Source organism: Juglans microcarpa x Juglans regia, chromosome 5D (genome assembly GCF_004785595.1).
Source record: "Juglans microcarpa x Juglans regia isolate MS1-56 chromosome 5D, Jm3101_v1.0, whole genome shotgun sequence".
Lineage (NCBI taxonomy): Eukaryota > Viridiplantae > Streptophyta > Magnoliopsida > Fagales > Juglandaceae > Juglans > Juglans microcarpa x Juglans regia.
The window spans coordinates 24,354,393-24,371,701 of record NC_054602.1 but is presented as its reverse complement, the minus strand read 5'-3'; the positions used below and the strand labels follow the sequence as shown (position 1 = coordinate 24,371,701).

Below are 17,309 nucleotides of genomic sequence, written 5' to 3'. Positions count from 1 at the left end.
GATTGTCCTACTCGTTATAAATGCATTTACATATTGAATATGTGTCCCAAGATGAATAAAACCCATTCTCAATAGATGAGAATGTGGGTCTTCTATCCGTTGAACCATTGTCCATACCATTATGATTAGATGTTTGAATTCATTAGTTTTTTTTTTTTTTTTTTAATTAAAATGGATAGAGTTGACATTAGAAATTTGTTGTGCTCATATGTAATATATGTGTTTATTATTATGTGGATGGATAAGGTGTAGCTTATAAATATATGGATGACATGACAAGACATTCCTATTTATTTATTTATTTCCTAGAAAATCTGTAGTAGGATTTTCTTTAAAATTGTATATTGAGAATGTAATTTTATTATTAAGGCCATGTAAAGTGATATGTTTCACTTCTGTCGATAGGTGAATGAGTTGAGTTTTTAAGACTTCTATAAATTTTAGTCAATTTGATTAGGTGTGGTATTTTAACTTTTATAGTGGGAGATGATTACTAGTTTTTTGCGAAACTTTTGATATGCACTATGTATGAAGGAATTTCATGGTCCAATTGGTTTTTAAAATAAAATTAAATGTGTTAATGTAAACTCGCATAATGAATGTGGTGATAATGGCCACTAAGAAGGAATTGCTGACCATACTAAAATAGAAACTGGATGGAACCAATTATAACATGTGGCATAGGAAAATCTAACATTTGCTTAATGAAAAAGAGGTCAAAGAAAATATGACCCACCTTTGATACAATTTGAGAAAGGAAATACTCTCCAATATTGTCATGATATGGAAACCTATTAGACTTGGGCAAAAAACGGTTAGTGTGCATGTTTTGCCATGCTTAGCAATACACAATATTATTGGGAAGTTTGAAAACTGCCCAAAATACGTAGAACGAACTGAAAATTGTTAAATTACCGACATCAGGTTTTTATGTCATGATGCGGTTCTAAGTTCAAGGCCATAGAAATAAATCATTTATTAAATTATTAATCCATTAGAACTCACATAGGGATGTAGCAATGATCATCAAATCACTCTCTCATATAGTCATTTATAATATATATATAGCTTGGAATGTATATTACGGTGAAACTCTCGCTCAATTGGGCTTGTCACATTCAAATGTTATAGGAATCTTAGTTTAAGTTGTGTTTGGATATTGAAATGAGTTGAGTTGAGTTGAGTTAAGATGATAAAATATTATTAGAATATTATTTTTTAATATTATTATTATTTTGAGATTTGAAAAAGTTAAATTATTTATTATATTTTATATTAAAATTTGAAAAAATTATAATGATGAATTGAGATGAGTTGAAGTGAGTTGATTAACCAAACGAAGCCTTAGTCTACATAAAGACGCTCTAACTTGAGTTGCTTACCCAGTCATTCATGTAGCACAACAAATTATCAATATCAACTCATTCATTTTAACTAAAAAAAAAAAAAAAACAAATGAATAGAAATATCTAATCATAATGATATATATGGTTCAATGGATAGAGAACCAATATTCTCAATTAATGAGGAGGAGTTTAATAGGTCATCAAATCTTGGGACATATCTTCAGTATATAAATGCATTTAACAAAAACAAGTAATTAATAAAAATAATTTGATGATTTTAGTTATAAAATCCTAGCATTGGATTCACCATATGCTCAAATGTCAAGCTTTTAGCTACAGTACATTTCCATTCATCTTCAAATTTGAAGACCTCCTGTTCATCGCTAATCGCATTTTTTTATTAAGAAAATTATTTCATTTTGCCCGTTGTCATTACTTTTTCCATTTATTTTCCTCTGCTTTCTTCCTCTTCCCCGAAATCCCCAATTCTTTTAAACTTCCTCTCCCTTTCTTCCTCTTCCTTTCTTCTCGATTCCCAGAAATCCCCAATCTCTTTCTTCCTTTCCCTTTCTTCCCTCCGTTTCCTCTCCTTTTTTATTTATTATTTTTTTTCGCCAGGCTCTGCAAATCGACGCTTGGTGACCATTATCAGTTTTATAATAAAATGGCCGAGAGAGAAATGATCACTGAAAAGAGAGTTTATTTTGAGATTTAGGCTCTAGCCCAGTTGTTAGATGAGTTTATTTCGAGAAGAGATTGGATTGAGTTTGGAATAAGTAACCAGGAACAAGGATGATTAGGTTCCATCTGGGATTGAGTTTGGGTCTATCTCATTGCAGGAGTGGCAGGGTTGGGGCACCGCGTCTCCTATTCCTTCCATGATCATGAAAATCATTGAGGAGTTGAAGGTTTTGGAGACTGATATTGATGCCAAGATGAGCTTTGGCAGTAGTGGTGCCAATACAAATATTTCGACGTTTTTATTTGACTCTGTGTGGTTTCTGCAGAGGCTAAAGAAAAATAGCCTTTTGTTTTTATTTTTTTGTGAATTTTTAGCTTTCAATATTGTTTCTTTCCCTACTTTTCTCAGCTACGAATTGGAACTAGGTGTTGGAGAGCACTCACTTTTCATTTTATGGGTTCAGAAAAACGGATGAATTAATTGGTTGATGTTAATTGTTTGTCTAATAATGTAGATATAGTTAGTGTAATTACAAAATGTAAAAAGAAAAATTAAAAATATTATTATTAAAAATAATATTATATTATTATTTTGATGAATCTAATAGCTAATCTAATGTAAAATTATATATACGGAGGTTTTAGACTTTAAAATATATATTTTTTATCAAAATTTAAAGATAATTTTGATAAAGCCAATCCAATGCTATAAACTCGTACTTGCCAAAGGTTTTAGGAATATGGCCACAGAAAGACACCGCACGCTCCTACACGTGCCCCTACCCGTGTGGGCTTTGTTTTAGATTAAGAAATAACATTGTCTCTTTTAAATGTATTGTCGTAGAGAGTGCATGTCACCTCCATCATTTTTAATGCTTCTAGATGTCAAAACACAAAGTCGCTTAATCCTAAGGTACATGTGTGTCCAGTGGCGAGAAACGAACCAAAAAATGAAGGGTGGATCACACTCTCCGACTTTGAGAGTGGGGCTTATCAAAACGGTACCGTCCATTTTAAAGATTCATTTTAAGTCAAAATCAAGCTTATGGTATGTTAATTTAAAACTTATGAACCAGCTTTCTAGCCATATAAAGTTTGTTTTCAAAAAATAACATAGGGTTGGTTAAAATTAAGTCCAAACTTCCAAAAAAATAAAAAAAAAATTAAATTTCAAAACAGAAATAATATTAAAAATAATATTTTAACTTTATAATATTCTTATTCAATTTTTTCTTTCTCATTTTTTAAAATTTAATAAAATATTTTAACTCAAATTATTTTACTATTTTTTATAAAAATATCATCTTATCTCATTTTTCAAACTATCCAGTGTATAAAACTCTTATTTAAAGAGTCTTCTGATAGGATAGTTAACTAACTTCTTTGAAAGTTAACTAATTACTTGTGGTGGGAATTTTTAACGGATAGTAACCTATCCACCCATAGACACTACATGGACCATGGGGCGCCTATTTACTATCAAAACAAGATTAATGTATTGATATGTCTGGTTTAAATAATTTTCTCATCAGTCACTATTTATTATCTTGCATCTCATATTCTATGAAAAAAATTATCAAATGTGGAGTGTGTGAATGAATAATAACTTATGTATAACAAAATCTTTTTTTTATAATTATATTTTAAAATGAGGGTATTTATGTATAATGATCTTAATTTTATAAGTTATTTTATAAAAGTATTTTTTATTTAAAATATAATTATATAAAAAATTATAACAATGGTTGTAAGTCTATTATTTGCTTTTGAAGTGACGCGCTTTTAGAGCATTAGTATTGGACTCATCAAATGAGTCCAATCTTCAAAATTTGATGATTTTAACTTTAAAATCCTGACATTGGATTCATTATATACTCAAATGTCAAGCTTTTAACTACAGTACATTTTCTTTCATCTTCAAATTTGAAGATTTACTATTCACACTCTATAACCATTATTTTATTTACTTAAATTATTATTTTTCAATTTTGAGCCATAATATATTTAAGTTACGAAATAATAATTTAAGTATCAAATTAAATTATTAATTAACATATAGTTAGTGTAATTGTAAAATATGAAAAAAATAAATTAAAAATATTATTATTAATAAAATAATATTATATTATTATTTTGATGAATCCAATAACTAATCTAATATGAAGTTATGGATAGAAAAGTTTTAAATTTATAAAAAATATATTATTTTTATTAAATTTTAAAGATAAAATGATGAATCTAATATTAATACTCTTAGCTTTGGAAGAATAAAAACAAAAATCGACACGATGACAACAATACTGAGAAGATAAGATGTGTCCGGTAAGAAATATTGGAGTAGCAAGTATAGCTCTTTTTCCAATCAATGTCTCTGCCAATCACTTAAAGGCCATGCTACAGCAATCAAAAAATAGTCCGAATGAGTTAATGGAATAGTATATTTTATTTTATTTTATATTTTTTTAATCATTATAAATATTTTAAAAAAAATAAAAAATTCACAATATTATTAAAAAATATTTTCTTAATCACTATATATAAAAAAAAAAAACTCATTCGGGACACTTTTTAAGTCCTAAATTTGGGACTCAAAGCATTTCTGATCTCTTAGGGTGTGTGTGGATGTTGAAGTGAGTTGAGTTGAGTTGAATTGAGTTGTGATGATAAAATTTTGTTAGAATATTATTTTTTAATAATATTATTATTTTAAAATTTGAAAAAGTTAAATTATTTATTATATTTTGTATTGAGATTTGAAAAAGTTGTAATGATGAGTTGAGATGAGTTGGGGTGAGTTTGGTAATCAAAAGCACCCTTAATGATTTGAGTGGTGCTACTCTGCTCGGTATTACCACTAGTTATAAAAGTAATTTTTTTTTTCATTTTTCTATTCACATTTTTTAATATATTTAAATGTTTTTTTTTTAAAAAATACATTAATATATTTAAATTCATTTCCTTCATCATTTAATAAAAATAAAAAAGAATTTACCGAGCAGTATATTTAGAGCGACAGAGGAGACTTTTCCTAATGACTAACATGCTGCCATGTCACAAACAATACAAATTGTGAGAAAAATTATAAAATTAAGAAAAATCTAAAAAGTAGTAAAGGATTAAAAGAATCCGTTAAAACTCATTAGAGTATTAAAATAAAATAAAATAAAACGTAATAAAAGCTTTAAAACAAAAACTAAACATATAATAAAGTTATAAATTAAAAAAAATCACAAGATAAAAAATAAAAACACATAAAACTTTAGAAAACAACAAAAATATTTTTGACAAACAAACAAGTTTATAAACTAAATTTCTAAAACACATAAAATTATAAATGAAAATTATGAAAATGGTTAAACATACTCTAAAACAGCTGAAAAGATTAAAAAAATTGTAATTAAAAAGATAAAATAATAAAATAGGAGTTTTAAAACAGAAAAAATGTAAAAACAAGATTGATAAATAATAGAAAAAAAAAAAAGAGATTTAAAAACAAAAGAGAGATTTAAATAGAGAAACACATGGGGTGGCTCCCATCAGTTTTTTCTTTTAAATATATAATTATATTTATTTTATTCTACTGTTTTTTATAGTTTATTTACTATTTATTTTTAATTCTAACTATTTCTTTTTTAATTTTTACTATCGTTTAACATTTTTCAAATATTTTAACCAAAGGTTTATTTTATTTTATTTTAATATATTAGTTTGATGCTGTTTACTTGCAATGTGTCATATTTGGACTGGTACTAATGTTGCGGCTAACTATCACATCAACATTTTCTGTGAAAGAGACTGTCTGGAATAGATCAATTTGAAACGTTAGTACTACTTAAAAATGCTAAGCGTAAGCACCCAGCTTCCAATAGCTGACGTTGGCATTTATTTATTTATTTATTTTTATTTCGTGATTAAAGAGATATTTTTTAATGATGTGATATTTTTTTAAAAAAAATATATATTTAAGTGTTACAATATATATATATATATATAACACAAAAAAAAAAGAAATTATTATAATTTTTTAAACTTTTTAAATAAAATATAATAAAAATTTAATTTTTTTAAATTTTAAAATAAAAATTATATTATAACCATATTTTATTTAAATTTTAACTCTCATCTCAATTCAAGTCATGTCCTTAGATCTCATATACCATTTTTAAAACAAAACTTAATAACCACATATTGTACAGTAGCCTTTCCTTTTATTTGTAAAGGGCATAAATAGGCTGTTCAGTGATCTGAGCTTCCACTGCATGTTTTTCTTTCATTAGTTTTTTTTTTTTTTTCAAAAAGTAGTTCAAATAATTGTAGAAAAATTTGACCTGTTAATCCTTCGACTTTTCGGTCAATGCGTAACGTTGTTCTGTGGGATGATGATGACAGCACATTTCTTTCGAATGAGTATGCTATTGGTACTTCAGGTTTGGAGAAGTATTATAATTATAAATAGATTTTATACAAATAAAATCATCATCTGATATAATTTTATAGATATATTTTATATGAAAAATAGATTTATAAATTAACATGAAATGTCAAATCATGTTAATTTTTAAATTTGTTTTTATAAAATTTATTTATAAATAAAATATCTTTTTTTTCTTCAAGCCAGCATATATTTTTAAAACTAGACCCCTATAAAAGAGGGACATATAAAAAGGAAAATACTATTCTTACCACTAGTTTCTACCGTTAATTTCTACCATTGTGAGTTTTTTTATTTATTTTTTTTTATTATTTTACTTAATGATTAAGTAATTATTATTTTTATAATATTGTGAATTTTTATTTTTTAAAATATATTTAAATGTATTAAAAATTAAAAAAAAAAAACTCATTCCAAAATCATTAGCGGGAGCCCCAGCGGGAGCTCCCACCGGTGGGAGTATCACCGCTCCATATAAAAAACACACGAAGTAGACTGTTTTTACAAAAAAAAATTAAAAAAAAAAAGAAGAAAATATCTTTCACAAATTTCTTATTTAGATAGTTTTTCAATTTTTATCTAGTTATTTTTACAAATCCCAATAAACACAGATCTCAATGAGTTTTTATGAAGAGTTTTGCTACGCAACCTCCACCACACTCTACATTCTATATTTTTTAAAATTTTTAATTTTTTTAAATTTTTTTGAGTTTATTCTTTTTAAATTATTTCAAATTTTCTATTCATTATTTATATAATAAATATTTGATAAAAGAAAAAAATAATAAAAATTAAAAAAAATATGAAGTATGGAGTGTGAGGAAGTTGCAAAAATTTATTCTTTTATGAAGTACACAAAATTCCAATACCCTCGTCACGCCAAGTCTCGAAAGAAAGCATAATGCAAAGCCAAGTTTAGAAAAGAAAAAAGGTTTTCCTCAAACATCAGATCTTTTATATATATATATATATGTATGTATGTATATATATAACCCGATATTTTATTGATCAGAGAAGACTTACGTCATCTCACTTAAAACAATAGAATGAATATAGTTAAAAAATTTTCCATTGTCTTCATGTAACTTGGTTGTTTGATACAAAAATTATCTCATCCCATCTCATCTTATTATTATAATTTTTTCAAATTTTCACATAAAATATAATAAACAATTCAATTTTTTCAATTCTCAAAATAATAATAATATTAAAAAATAATATTCTAACAATATTTTATTTAATCTATCTAAAAATCTCATCTTATCTCATCTCACTATCCAAACAAACCATTAAGCATCAGCATCTCTTGCTAATATATGGGCTGCTTTGTTAGCATCTCTCTTAATATTATGATTAACAAACCAAATAGCAAATGAATTAAGCAAGGTTTTTGCATCCTCAATCGGTAGACTCACTTGACTCTAGTTTGTTTTCTCCATACTGAGATTATTCACCATGAGTATCATCCTCCAAAATGAATTTTTTGACACATATTTTGACAGAGTTTGACAGCTAACATCACTACATAAGATTCTGCATTAAAGACATTAGCAATGAAATTTCTTGGAGCTCTGAGGGTTCCTATGACATGGCCTTCAGTATCCCTTATGATGGCTCCAATACCAACTCTGCCTTTATCATCCCAATTAACTTTGTAAACTCCATCGGGTGGTTTCTTCCACAAGCACATCGAATCTGCAGTACTTTCCAGAAGGAGGGGTATGGATCCCTGGACCACTTATAAAAGCTTGCAGTTCCTCTCTAGCCCTTCTAACAAGGGAGTTTGGGTGGATAAAACCTTTACCATGTGTAGCATCATTTCTCCCAGTCTAAATCAATTGTACAATCATAGCATCTTCCTCCAGTGTATCTTGCTACAGGTTTTGGTGAAGTTGACTCCATATATCCATGAAAGAATTACCATGGAGAGTCATCTTTTGTATTCTTATGCATCCTTGGCTCCAAACATTCTTAGAGGCCACACAATCCCATAACATATGTCCAACAGTTTCAGACTAATTCCTACAAAAGGGACACATAGCATCCTCCACAACTTTCTTCTTCCACATTTTTGAGAAAGTGGAGAGAGCATCTCTACAAGCTTTCCATAGAAACATTTCCACAGTATTGGGAACATGTAATTTTCATATAGATTTCCATACCTCATTTTGCATCCTTCCATTACAAGATTCCCCTTCATTTTTGGAAACAAGTTCCATATAAAGATGATAGGCACTCTTCATAGATAAAATTTCATTATTTGTGTAATACCAACCCTCTGGTCCTCTCTTCCACCAAGACTAATTGGAATAGTCTTTAATATTAGATCAACTTCTTGGGGAGAGAAGAGAGTATGTGGTCAGCCACCTTGGCATTATCTTCAAATCCATTAATAGGAGACTGAATCATGTGGGAATGGGGTCTTGGGATCCACTTATCTTCCCAAATTTTAACCTTACTTCCATTTCCAATTATCCATACAAGACATTCCTTTAACAGTCGATGTCCTGCAAGAATACTACTCCAAGCAAAAGAAGACCTATATCTTAGTGTGGCATCGATAATATCAATATATGGAAAATACTTCTGCTTGAATACTCTAGCAAGAAGGGAGTTTGGATTCTGTAACATATGCCAGCTTTGCTTGGACAACATGGCAAGATTAAAGCTTCTAAAATCTCTGAAGCCCAACCCTTCCTTTTCCTTAGACAGTCTCATTTGTTCCCATCTAACCAACTGAATTTTGGAGTGGTCTTCATTGTATCCCTACCAGAACTTTTCAGCGGCTTGTTAAGTCTTTGAGTGATTGAGTGAGGGAGAAGAAAAATCCCCATAGTGTGAGTGGGAATTGCTTGGAGAGCTGCTTTCAAGAGAATTTATTTGCCTGCTGCTGACAAGAACTTTGTTTTCCAGTTTGTAATCCGAGTCCAAGTCTTGTTAATAAGTGAGTGAAATGCAGTACTCATTGATCTTCCCACTACAAGAAGTAAGCCCAAGTACTTCTCATATAATTCAATAGACTTCACCCCTGCAATCTTTAGAATGATACTTTGTATATCTTGAGGAGTGTTCCTACTAAAAAAGATTGAAGTCTTTTCCTTGTTTAACATTGGACCTGAAGCTTTTTCATATGTCTCCAGAATTTGAATAACTCTACTACACTCCAATGGATTAGCTTTGCAAAAGAGAAGGCTATCATATTAAAAAAAATAGGTGATTGATACAAATAGGCCCTTTCCCAATTCGAACAACATAAATGCTACCTCTTGCCTCTGCTTGGTTCAAGAGAAATGTCAAAACTTCTGCACATATAATGAAAAGATATGGGGAGAGTGGATCTCCTTGCCTGAGACCTCTAGATGGAGCAAAAGAATTATGCGGTTCACCATTGATAAAAATAGAGTAAGAGACTGAAGTGATGCAATTCATCAATAGTGATATCCATCTCGAATCAAAATCCATTATGATCATAACTTCTTCAAGGAATTTCCACTCCACTAGATCATATGCATTGCTCATATCAAGTTTAAGTGCCATATAACCTGACTAACCCTGAATTTGAGAATTCATAGTTTGTAGACTTTCATAGGCTACAAGAATATTATCAGTAACAGCTTGCCTGGAACAAAAGCACTTTGATTGAGTGATATAATTTCAGGAAGGACTTTCTTTAGCCTATTGGCTAATACCTTTGAAACTATCTTATAAATAACATTGCATAGACTGATTGGTCTAAAATCATATACCTTCTTTGGCTCCTTGATCTTAGGTATGAGTGTGATAAATGTATCATTAAAACTCTTTAAAGAACCACCCTGATTTAGAACTTGAAGCACAAATTTACACGCATCCTTCCTAGTAGTTGCCCAGTTAACATGATAAAATTGAGCTGGGAAACCATTAGGGCTTGGAGAGCTCAGAGGGATCATTTGAAAGACAGCTTCTTTCACTTCCAATTTAGTAAAGTCAAGCAAAAGCTTTGAGTTCATGCTAGCTAGAAGTGTTGTTTCCATGCCATATTGATAGCTAGCAATAGCAGAAGGATTAGAAGAAGTGAACAGATAAGAAAAGACACCAATGAATAAATCACCTATTAATGCTTGATCAGTAATTAAACTTCCCTGTTGATTCATAATCTGGTTGATAGAGTTGTTTTTTCTTCTCTAGTTTGCATACATGTTGTAGAATTTAGTGTTTCTATCCCCATGTTGCAGCGAATTGCTTCCATTTGATTTCTTCTTTTGCTAAAATTAATTCCACTTCTTCTTGGAGCTTCTGATCTGCAATCCTCTATGCCTTCCTCCTTATTTTATGTTGGGGCCTTTCTATAATGGGAAGAATTCCACATCTTGAGGGCCATTTTGCAATTTTGGAGCTTGTTTCTAATCACTGTTATTCCCTCCTCTCCTCCAATCTCCTTACTCCTTGTTTCTTTAATGACATTCAAGCAGTCCTCTCTCTGGGCCCAAGCAGCTTCATATATGAATATGTAGCATTTCCTCCTTCTGCTACTGTTGTTCCTGGAAAGCATTATGTGGAGTGGAGAATGATCTGATTTTAAAGTAGGTAGTACAAAACAAGTGGAGTCTGGGAACATATGCTGCCATTCTGAGTTAACCACGACTTGATCAAGCCTTTCCTTGGTAAATCCCCTATCTCGTCTATTCTTTGACCATGTACCATATTGATTTTGGTTACCACTATGTACAGCTCTTGTAACTGGTTCCTTTAAGCAACCATTTGCACCATGTTTGATAATACCGCATCTAAAATAGAAATTTGGTATTTCTTTCATACATAAATGAAATCCAGACTTTGTTACTTGCATATTGAGAAGAATGCCTCGCTTGAATGGCTTGGTGATGTCAACAACAACTTTGACTTTGAGATAAGGGCCCCATCCAATCTCATCTTCATCAACATCCACTTCCTCCACCTCTCCAATCAGTTTTCCTAGATGTTCACTAATGCCCCGGGTCATCCAACCAAGAGGAACATTGTGGAGTTGAACCCACATATATTTCTTGTTGAAAATGATGTCTTTTGGAGAAGAAAAGCCAACAAATGTATTAAGACAGAGAAGGTTAACGACCATGGCCTTCCCTTCTTAACTTTCTGGATCTTGATCCTTCTGAAATTCGACGAGAAAGAGATTGTTTCCAACTTCTCTAAACTGCACTCCTCCTTTAGGCTTCCATCTGTTCTACATTGTGGATTTGAAGGCTTCTTTGTTTATGGTTTTGTCTGACACAATAAGGGCAATCAGACAAAGTTTTCGACGTCTAAAAACTACATAATCAACTGTGGAATCTACCTTAACCTCATGTTGCTCTGCCTCAATCAGTTTGAGGTTGCCCCACTTTTCAATAATCTCCTCTGACATCCTCACTACCAGCTCTCTCTAATGATCTCACAAAATGTACTTTCTCCTCAGCAAACACTAGGAGACCTATCTTGCCTAAACTAAGAAACCTCCTCAGCATATGCTAGGAGACCTCTCATGAAAATATTACTTTATAATTCTTGAAAATGAATATTCTCGTAATATACCTTAAGATAAGATCTATATAAATGCATGAGTATTTGAAAAACTTTCCATAAATTGTCAAATCTTTAATTCTATAGATGTCAAATGAGAGTATATAATATATTTCAAATAACTAAGGCATATATATTTTAAACTTATTTTTCTCTAAAAATAAAACCTCACATGTTAATTTTAGAGTCATATTTTCAACTTCCAAGAGTGAGTCTATGATTTTCAGATTTAAAATTCTTAGATATCAATATTCATTAAATAACGATCATAATAAATAATCATATCTACTAAATTGGTTAGGCAAGTTGCCTTTTTTTTTTTTTTTTTTGAAAAGAAATGTTGCATTCATTCAATAACTTGGAAAGAGAAAACAGCTCAGGGACAAATAGCCCGATTCACAATTACATCAGTAACTACCAAAGCCGATCTAGCAAGAGAGTGAGCTAGGTGGTTAGCCTCTCTCTTTACATGACTAACTGCCCAACTTGAGAAACATAACAGCTTTTCTTTAATATCTTCAATCACCAATCCATAGCTTGACGAATTCACCATGACTTTAGGAATGTCTTGAATGACTTGGAGAGAATCTCCTTCTAGGATGATGCTCTGGCAACCTACATTGAGGCAGAAAATAGTGGCCTGCAACGCTCCAACAGCTTCTGCCAAGAGAGGGTCCTGTTTGAGAAGCCTGCTTGTTCTAGATGTAGCAATGACTACTCCTGCACAGTCCCTCAGATCCCTCTGACTTTGTCAGTAGCAATATCCCAGTTGACCTTCATGATATTTGCAGGTGGAGGAACCCACTCTGGTACCTGTCTACTACCTTCAGTTTCTGCCCGAATGTTTTTAGTATTACCCTCGACCAGCTCCTTCAAAACTAATTGAGCTTGCAAAAAAAATCTCCTTAGGATGCTGGAAATCTGATTGGAAAATGAACTTGTTCCTTCTTTGCCAAATTCTTTTTGCCACTACTGAAATTTCCTCCATCACTTCCATTTCAAAAACAGAGCAAAAATTATCAAATAGTTCAATAAAAGAAGCCTTCCATATAGCACATTTTTGAATCTGTTTGGAACACATACTCCAAACATCCTTTGCTCCAGGACATAACCAAATAGCATGAATAACTGATTCTTTAGCAAAACATATAGGGCACTTAGGATTTTCAACTAGCCTTCTCTTGAAAAGATTTAGCATAGTGGGCAAACCCTCTAAACATGCTCTCCACACAAATATTCTATCTGCTGGTGGGATCCTGAGTTTCCAAAGCACAGACCAGAGTTTCCTCCTGTCACTAGGGTGAGGTTTTTTCTCTTTGCTCTCTGCAAAGAGGCTCTCTCTTAGATTCTGTCTTCAGACTCTGTCTGTAGAGGGTGACATGGAAAGTGAACTGGAGAAAATGTGGGCTTCTTTTAGCCTCACAGAAACCGAAAAGAAGGCAGTAGTATTATCAACAGAAGCCATGCACGAGTCTACGTTAAAAGGCAGATCGTGTCTTCTGTCTCAAGTGATTGCTGATAAGATTGTGAAAGGGAGGCTTTCAAAACAACCATGTCTATGGCTTGGAAATCAGGAGGGTGGATCAGATTCAAGGAAGTGGGTGAAAACCGAATGCTCGTGGAATTCCAATTGGAAAAGGATAAAATAAAAGTGATGTTGGGCAGACCTTGGTCTTTTGATAGAATGTTAGTTACAAGAATTTGATGGGACCTCTCCTCCTAAGGAAATTCTTTTCACAACAGAGGTATTTTGGGTGCAAATCCACAATATGCCTCTGGCTAGCATGACAAAAGAGGTGGGGCTCCAGATTGGTCAGGGACTGGGAGAGGTTCTGGACGTTGAGGTGGACAGCAGTGGTTTGGGATGGGGTCAGTTTATGTGCATCAAGGTGGCAGTCAATATAAATTTTCCTTTGTCTCAAGGTAGATTCTTATCAGTTGATGGTAGACAAATATGGCTACCTTTCAAATATGAGAGGCTACCATTATTTTGTTTTCAATGTGGAGTTATTAAGCATGGGAAACAAGGTTGCACCTGGGCTTCTCGAAGTCCACAAGTTTCTGCAGAAGGAAAAACTCAATATGGTCCTTGGCTACGTGCAAATCCTCCAAAACTAAGTGGTGATCCTCAAAGAAGGTGCGGTGGAGTTCAGTTTCAGTAGCCTCACCATGGCTGGCAAAAGGAATTCTCAGGCAAGGAGATGGATAAGGAAAGTGCCAGTAAGGGACCTAATTTGCAGGAGTCAGTTCAGGCTAAAATCTCGGAGATTGCTAATTCAAATAAGGATCAAGGTATTTATGATCACTTTCCTTCTTTAGCAGAAGATTCGAATTCAAAACAGGTGGGAATTAAGGAAGTCAAACCAGAAATTAAAGAAGAGATTCTTTCTTTATCGGTGGGCAGTGCATAAAAGGCTATTAATACCAAGATTGATGGAGCTGAATCTGGGGAGACAAAATTGATGGACTTTCATACTGAACAAGCTTCGAAAGAATCTGTTACTAATCATCACCCGCTAAAAAAGGAACGGTCAATTTGAGCAGGTGAACTCTCTAGATCACTTCCTCAAAGACCAAATTCAGGTGCTGCAATCTACTAAAAAATCTGCTAGTTGGAAAAGGAGGGCCCGTGACAAGTTCTTTCAATCTACTATTGATGCTGATAGCAAACAATTGGGCTTTGTAAGTCCAGTTTTCCTTAAAAGGAGTGGAAGTGTGCTTTTTTCTGAGAAGGAGTCGAATGGTTGGTCTAAGAAGGCCAAATCTGTAAGTTCAGATGGAGAGAGCTTACTACAGTCTAGTATGATGGCGGCTACTGAGCAGCCCCACCATAAACAATGAGTTGCCTAAGTTGGAACTGTCGGGGGCTTGGGAACCCCCGGACAGTTAGAGAACTTCACCTTTTGGTGAAAAACAAGTGTCCCAGGTTTATTTTCTTAATTGAAACTAAATGCAATAGAGAGAAGGTGGAAGCAATAAGGAGCAGAATAGGTTTTGATTGTAGTTTTGTTATTGATAGCAAAGGCCTTAGTGGAGGTATTGCTTTTCTGTGGAAAAATGATGTGGAGAGCACTGGAATCTTATACTAGGCACCATATCTCTTTAAGGATTAATGATCCTTTGGCAGGGGAGGACTGGATCTTAACTGGCTTTTATGGACACTTTAAAACAGCTAGGAGATATGAGAGTTGGCAATTATTGTGAGCTGTTAAACTCCCTACTGGTGTGGCTTGGCTTTGTGTGGGTGATTTTAATGAAGTGTTGCTGCAAGAGAAGAAGTATGGGGCTGCCTTGAGACCTTATTCTCAGATGGAAGCATTCAGATTGGCAATGGAAGAGTGTGAACTCAGTGACTTGGGCTACATGGGAGACAGATTCACATGGAGAAACAATAGAGAGGGTCAGCAGTTTACAAAAGAAAGACTAGACAGAGGCCTTGCCAATTCGAGATGGCAAGATCTATTTCCTTCTCACTCAGTGTCTCATGAGATAGCTCTTTGTTCTGACCATAGGCCCATTGTGATTAACGTGGCGAAGCAGATGCTCTATGAGCATAGTAGTGAAAAACCCTTCAGATATGAAGCTAGTTGGGCTCTAAGAGAGGATTGTTTGCATCTTATTAAGGAGGAATGGAAAAAACCTATGTTGGCTCCTCACAAACTAGCTCTGGTTACAAAAGGGTTACAAAGATGCCAAGATAAATTGAAAATTTGGGCTAAGGCTAATTTTGGGAACACTAAGAGATCCATAAACAACAAGCTTTCTCAGTTATCAAAATTGCAGGAATCTCATAAGGGTGAGAGAGATGACAGATTTAAAAGCCTAAGCAAAGAGGTGGAGGGGCTTCTTGAGGAAGATAATTTGAAGTGGAAGCAAAGGGCCAAACAAAGATGGCTACAAGAAGGGGATAGAAACACTAAGTATTTCCATCAGTGTGCAAACCAAGGAAGGACCACCAATTCTATACAAAAAATCATCAATGATGAAGGGAAGGTTCTGACAAACCCAAAGGACATTGGATCTCAATTTCAAAAGTTTTTTTCTGAACTTTTCTCTACAGAATGCCCAAGTGGGATTGAGGTATGCCTGAAAACATGAAAACTGTGGTGACAGATGAAATGAATAGCATGTTGACCAGGAAATTCACTACTGAGGAAGTGAAGGATGCTGTTTTCATATGAATTCTTTGAGTTCACCAGGCCCTGATGGATTTCCTCTTGCCTTCTACCAAACTCATTGGCCTTCTATTGGACCTAAGGTTACTGAAGCAGCTCTATATGTCCTGAATTCTGGTGGTTTATTTTCTGATGCTAATAAAACTTTCATTGCATTGATTCCTAAGAAAAAATGTCCTTCTAAGGTGGCTGATTTCAGGCCCATTAGCCTTTGCAATGTCCTCTATAAAATTATTTCCAAAACCATTGCTAATAGATTAAAGAGAATCCTCCCCGATGTGATTTCTCCATATCAGTCAGCTTTTGTGCCTGGTAGACTTATTGCTGATAATATAATTGTTGCCTATAAGGCTTTACACACTATGAACAGCAAGTTATTTGGCAAAACTGGTTACATGGCCTTGAAACTCGATATGAGTAAGGCATATGATCGGGTAGAATGGGTTTTTTTGAGAGCTGTCATGAGTAGAATGGGTTTTGACCAGCAATGGATTGAGTTAGTTATGAAGGGGGTGGAATCTGTCTCTTATTCTATTTTGGTTAATGGCATCCCTCAACCATACTTCAAACCATCTAGAGGAATAAGGCAAGGTGACCCATTATCACCTTACCTTTTCCTATTTTGTGCTGAAGCTTTATCTTCTCTGATGTGTCATGCTGAACTATCAGGAGCTATCAATGGTGTTCCCATAAAGAAAGGCAAACTACATGTTAATCACCTCTTATTTGCAGATGATAGTTTGCTGTTTTGCAGAGCCAATTCTCTTGAATGGAGCAGGCTTATTTACTTACTGGATACTTATGAAAAAGCCTTTGGTCAAAGACTCAATAAAGACAAGACATCCATTCAATTTAGCAGAAACACTCTTAAAGAAACTCAAGAGATGGTGCTGGAAATTGCTAGTGTTAAGTCAAGTCAATCTCATGAAAGATACATGGGTCTCCCAACTTTGATTGGAAAAGCTCGTGCAAAGGCCTTTGGCACTATCTTGAACAGAGTCAAACAAAAGATTAGCAATTTTAAAGTCAAATATCTGTCACAAGCAGCAAAGGAAGTTCTTTTGAAAGCAGTGGTTCAGGCTTTACCTACATACAACATGTCAGTTTTTAAACTTCCAAACTCACTGGTAAAGGAGA

General features: G+C 33.0%; 1 protein-coding gene across 1 annotated transcript; it reads left to right on the top strand.

The window, feature by feature from the left end:
* Positions 1-14,198: 14,198 nt before the first annotated feature.
* Positions 14,199-16,095, top strand: LOC121265832. Its single transcript, XM_041169501.1, has 2 exons — positions 14,199-14,289; positions 15,257-16,095. Exons 1-2 carry the CDS (start codon positions 14,199-14,201, stop codon positions 16,093-16,095), a joined length of 930 nt encoding a protein of 309 aa, XP_041025435.1.
* The last annotated feature ends 1,214 nt before the right edge of the window (positions 16,096-17,309 follow it).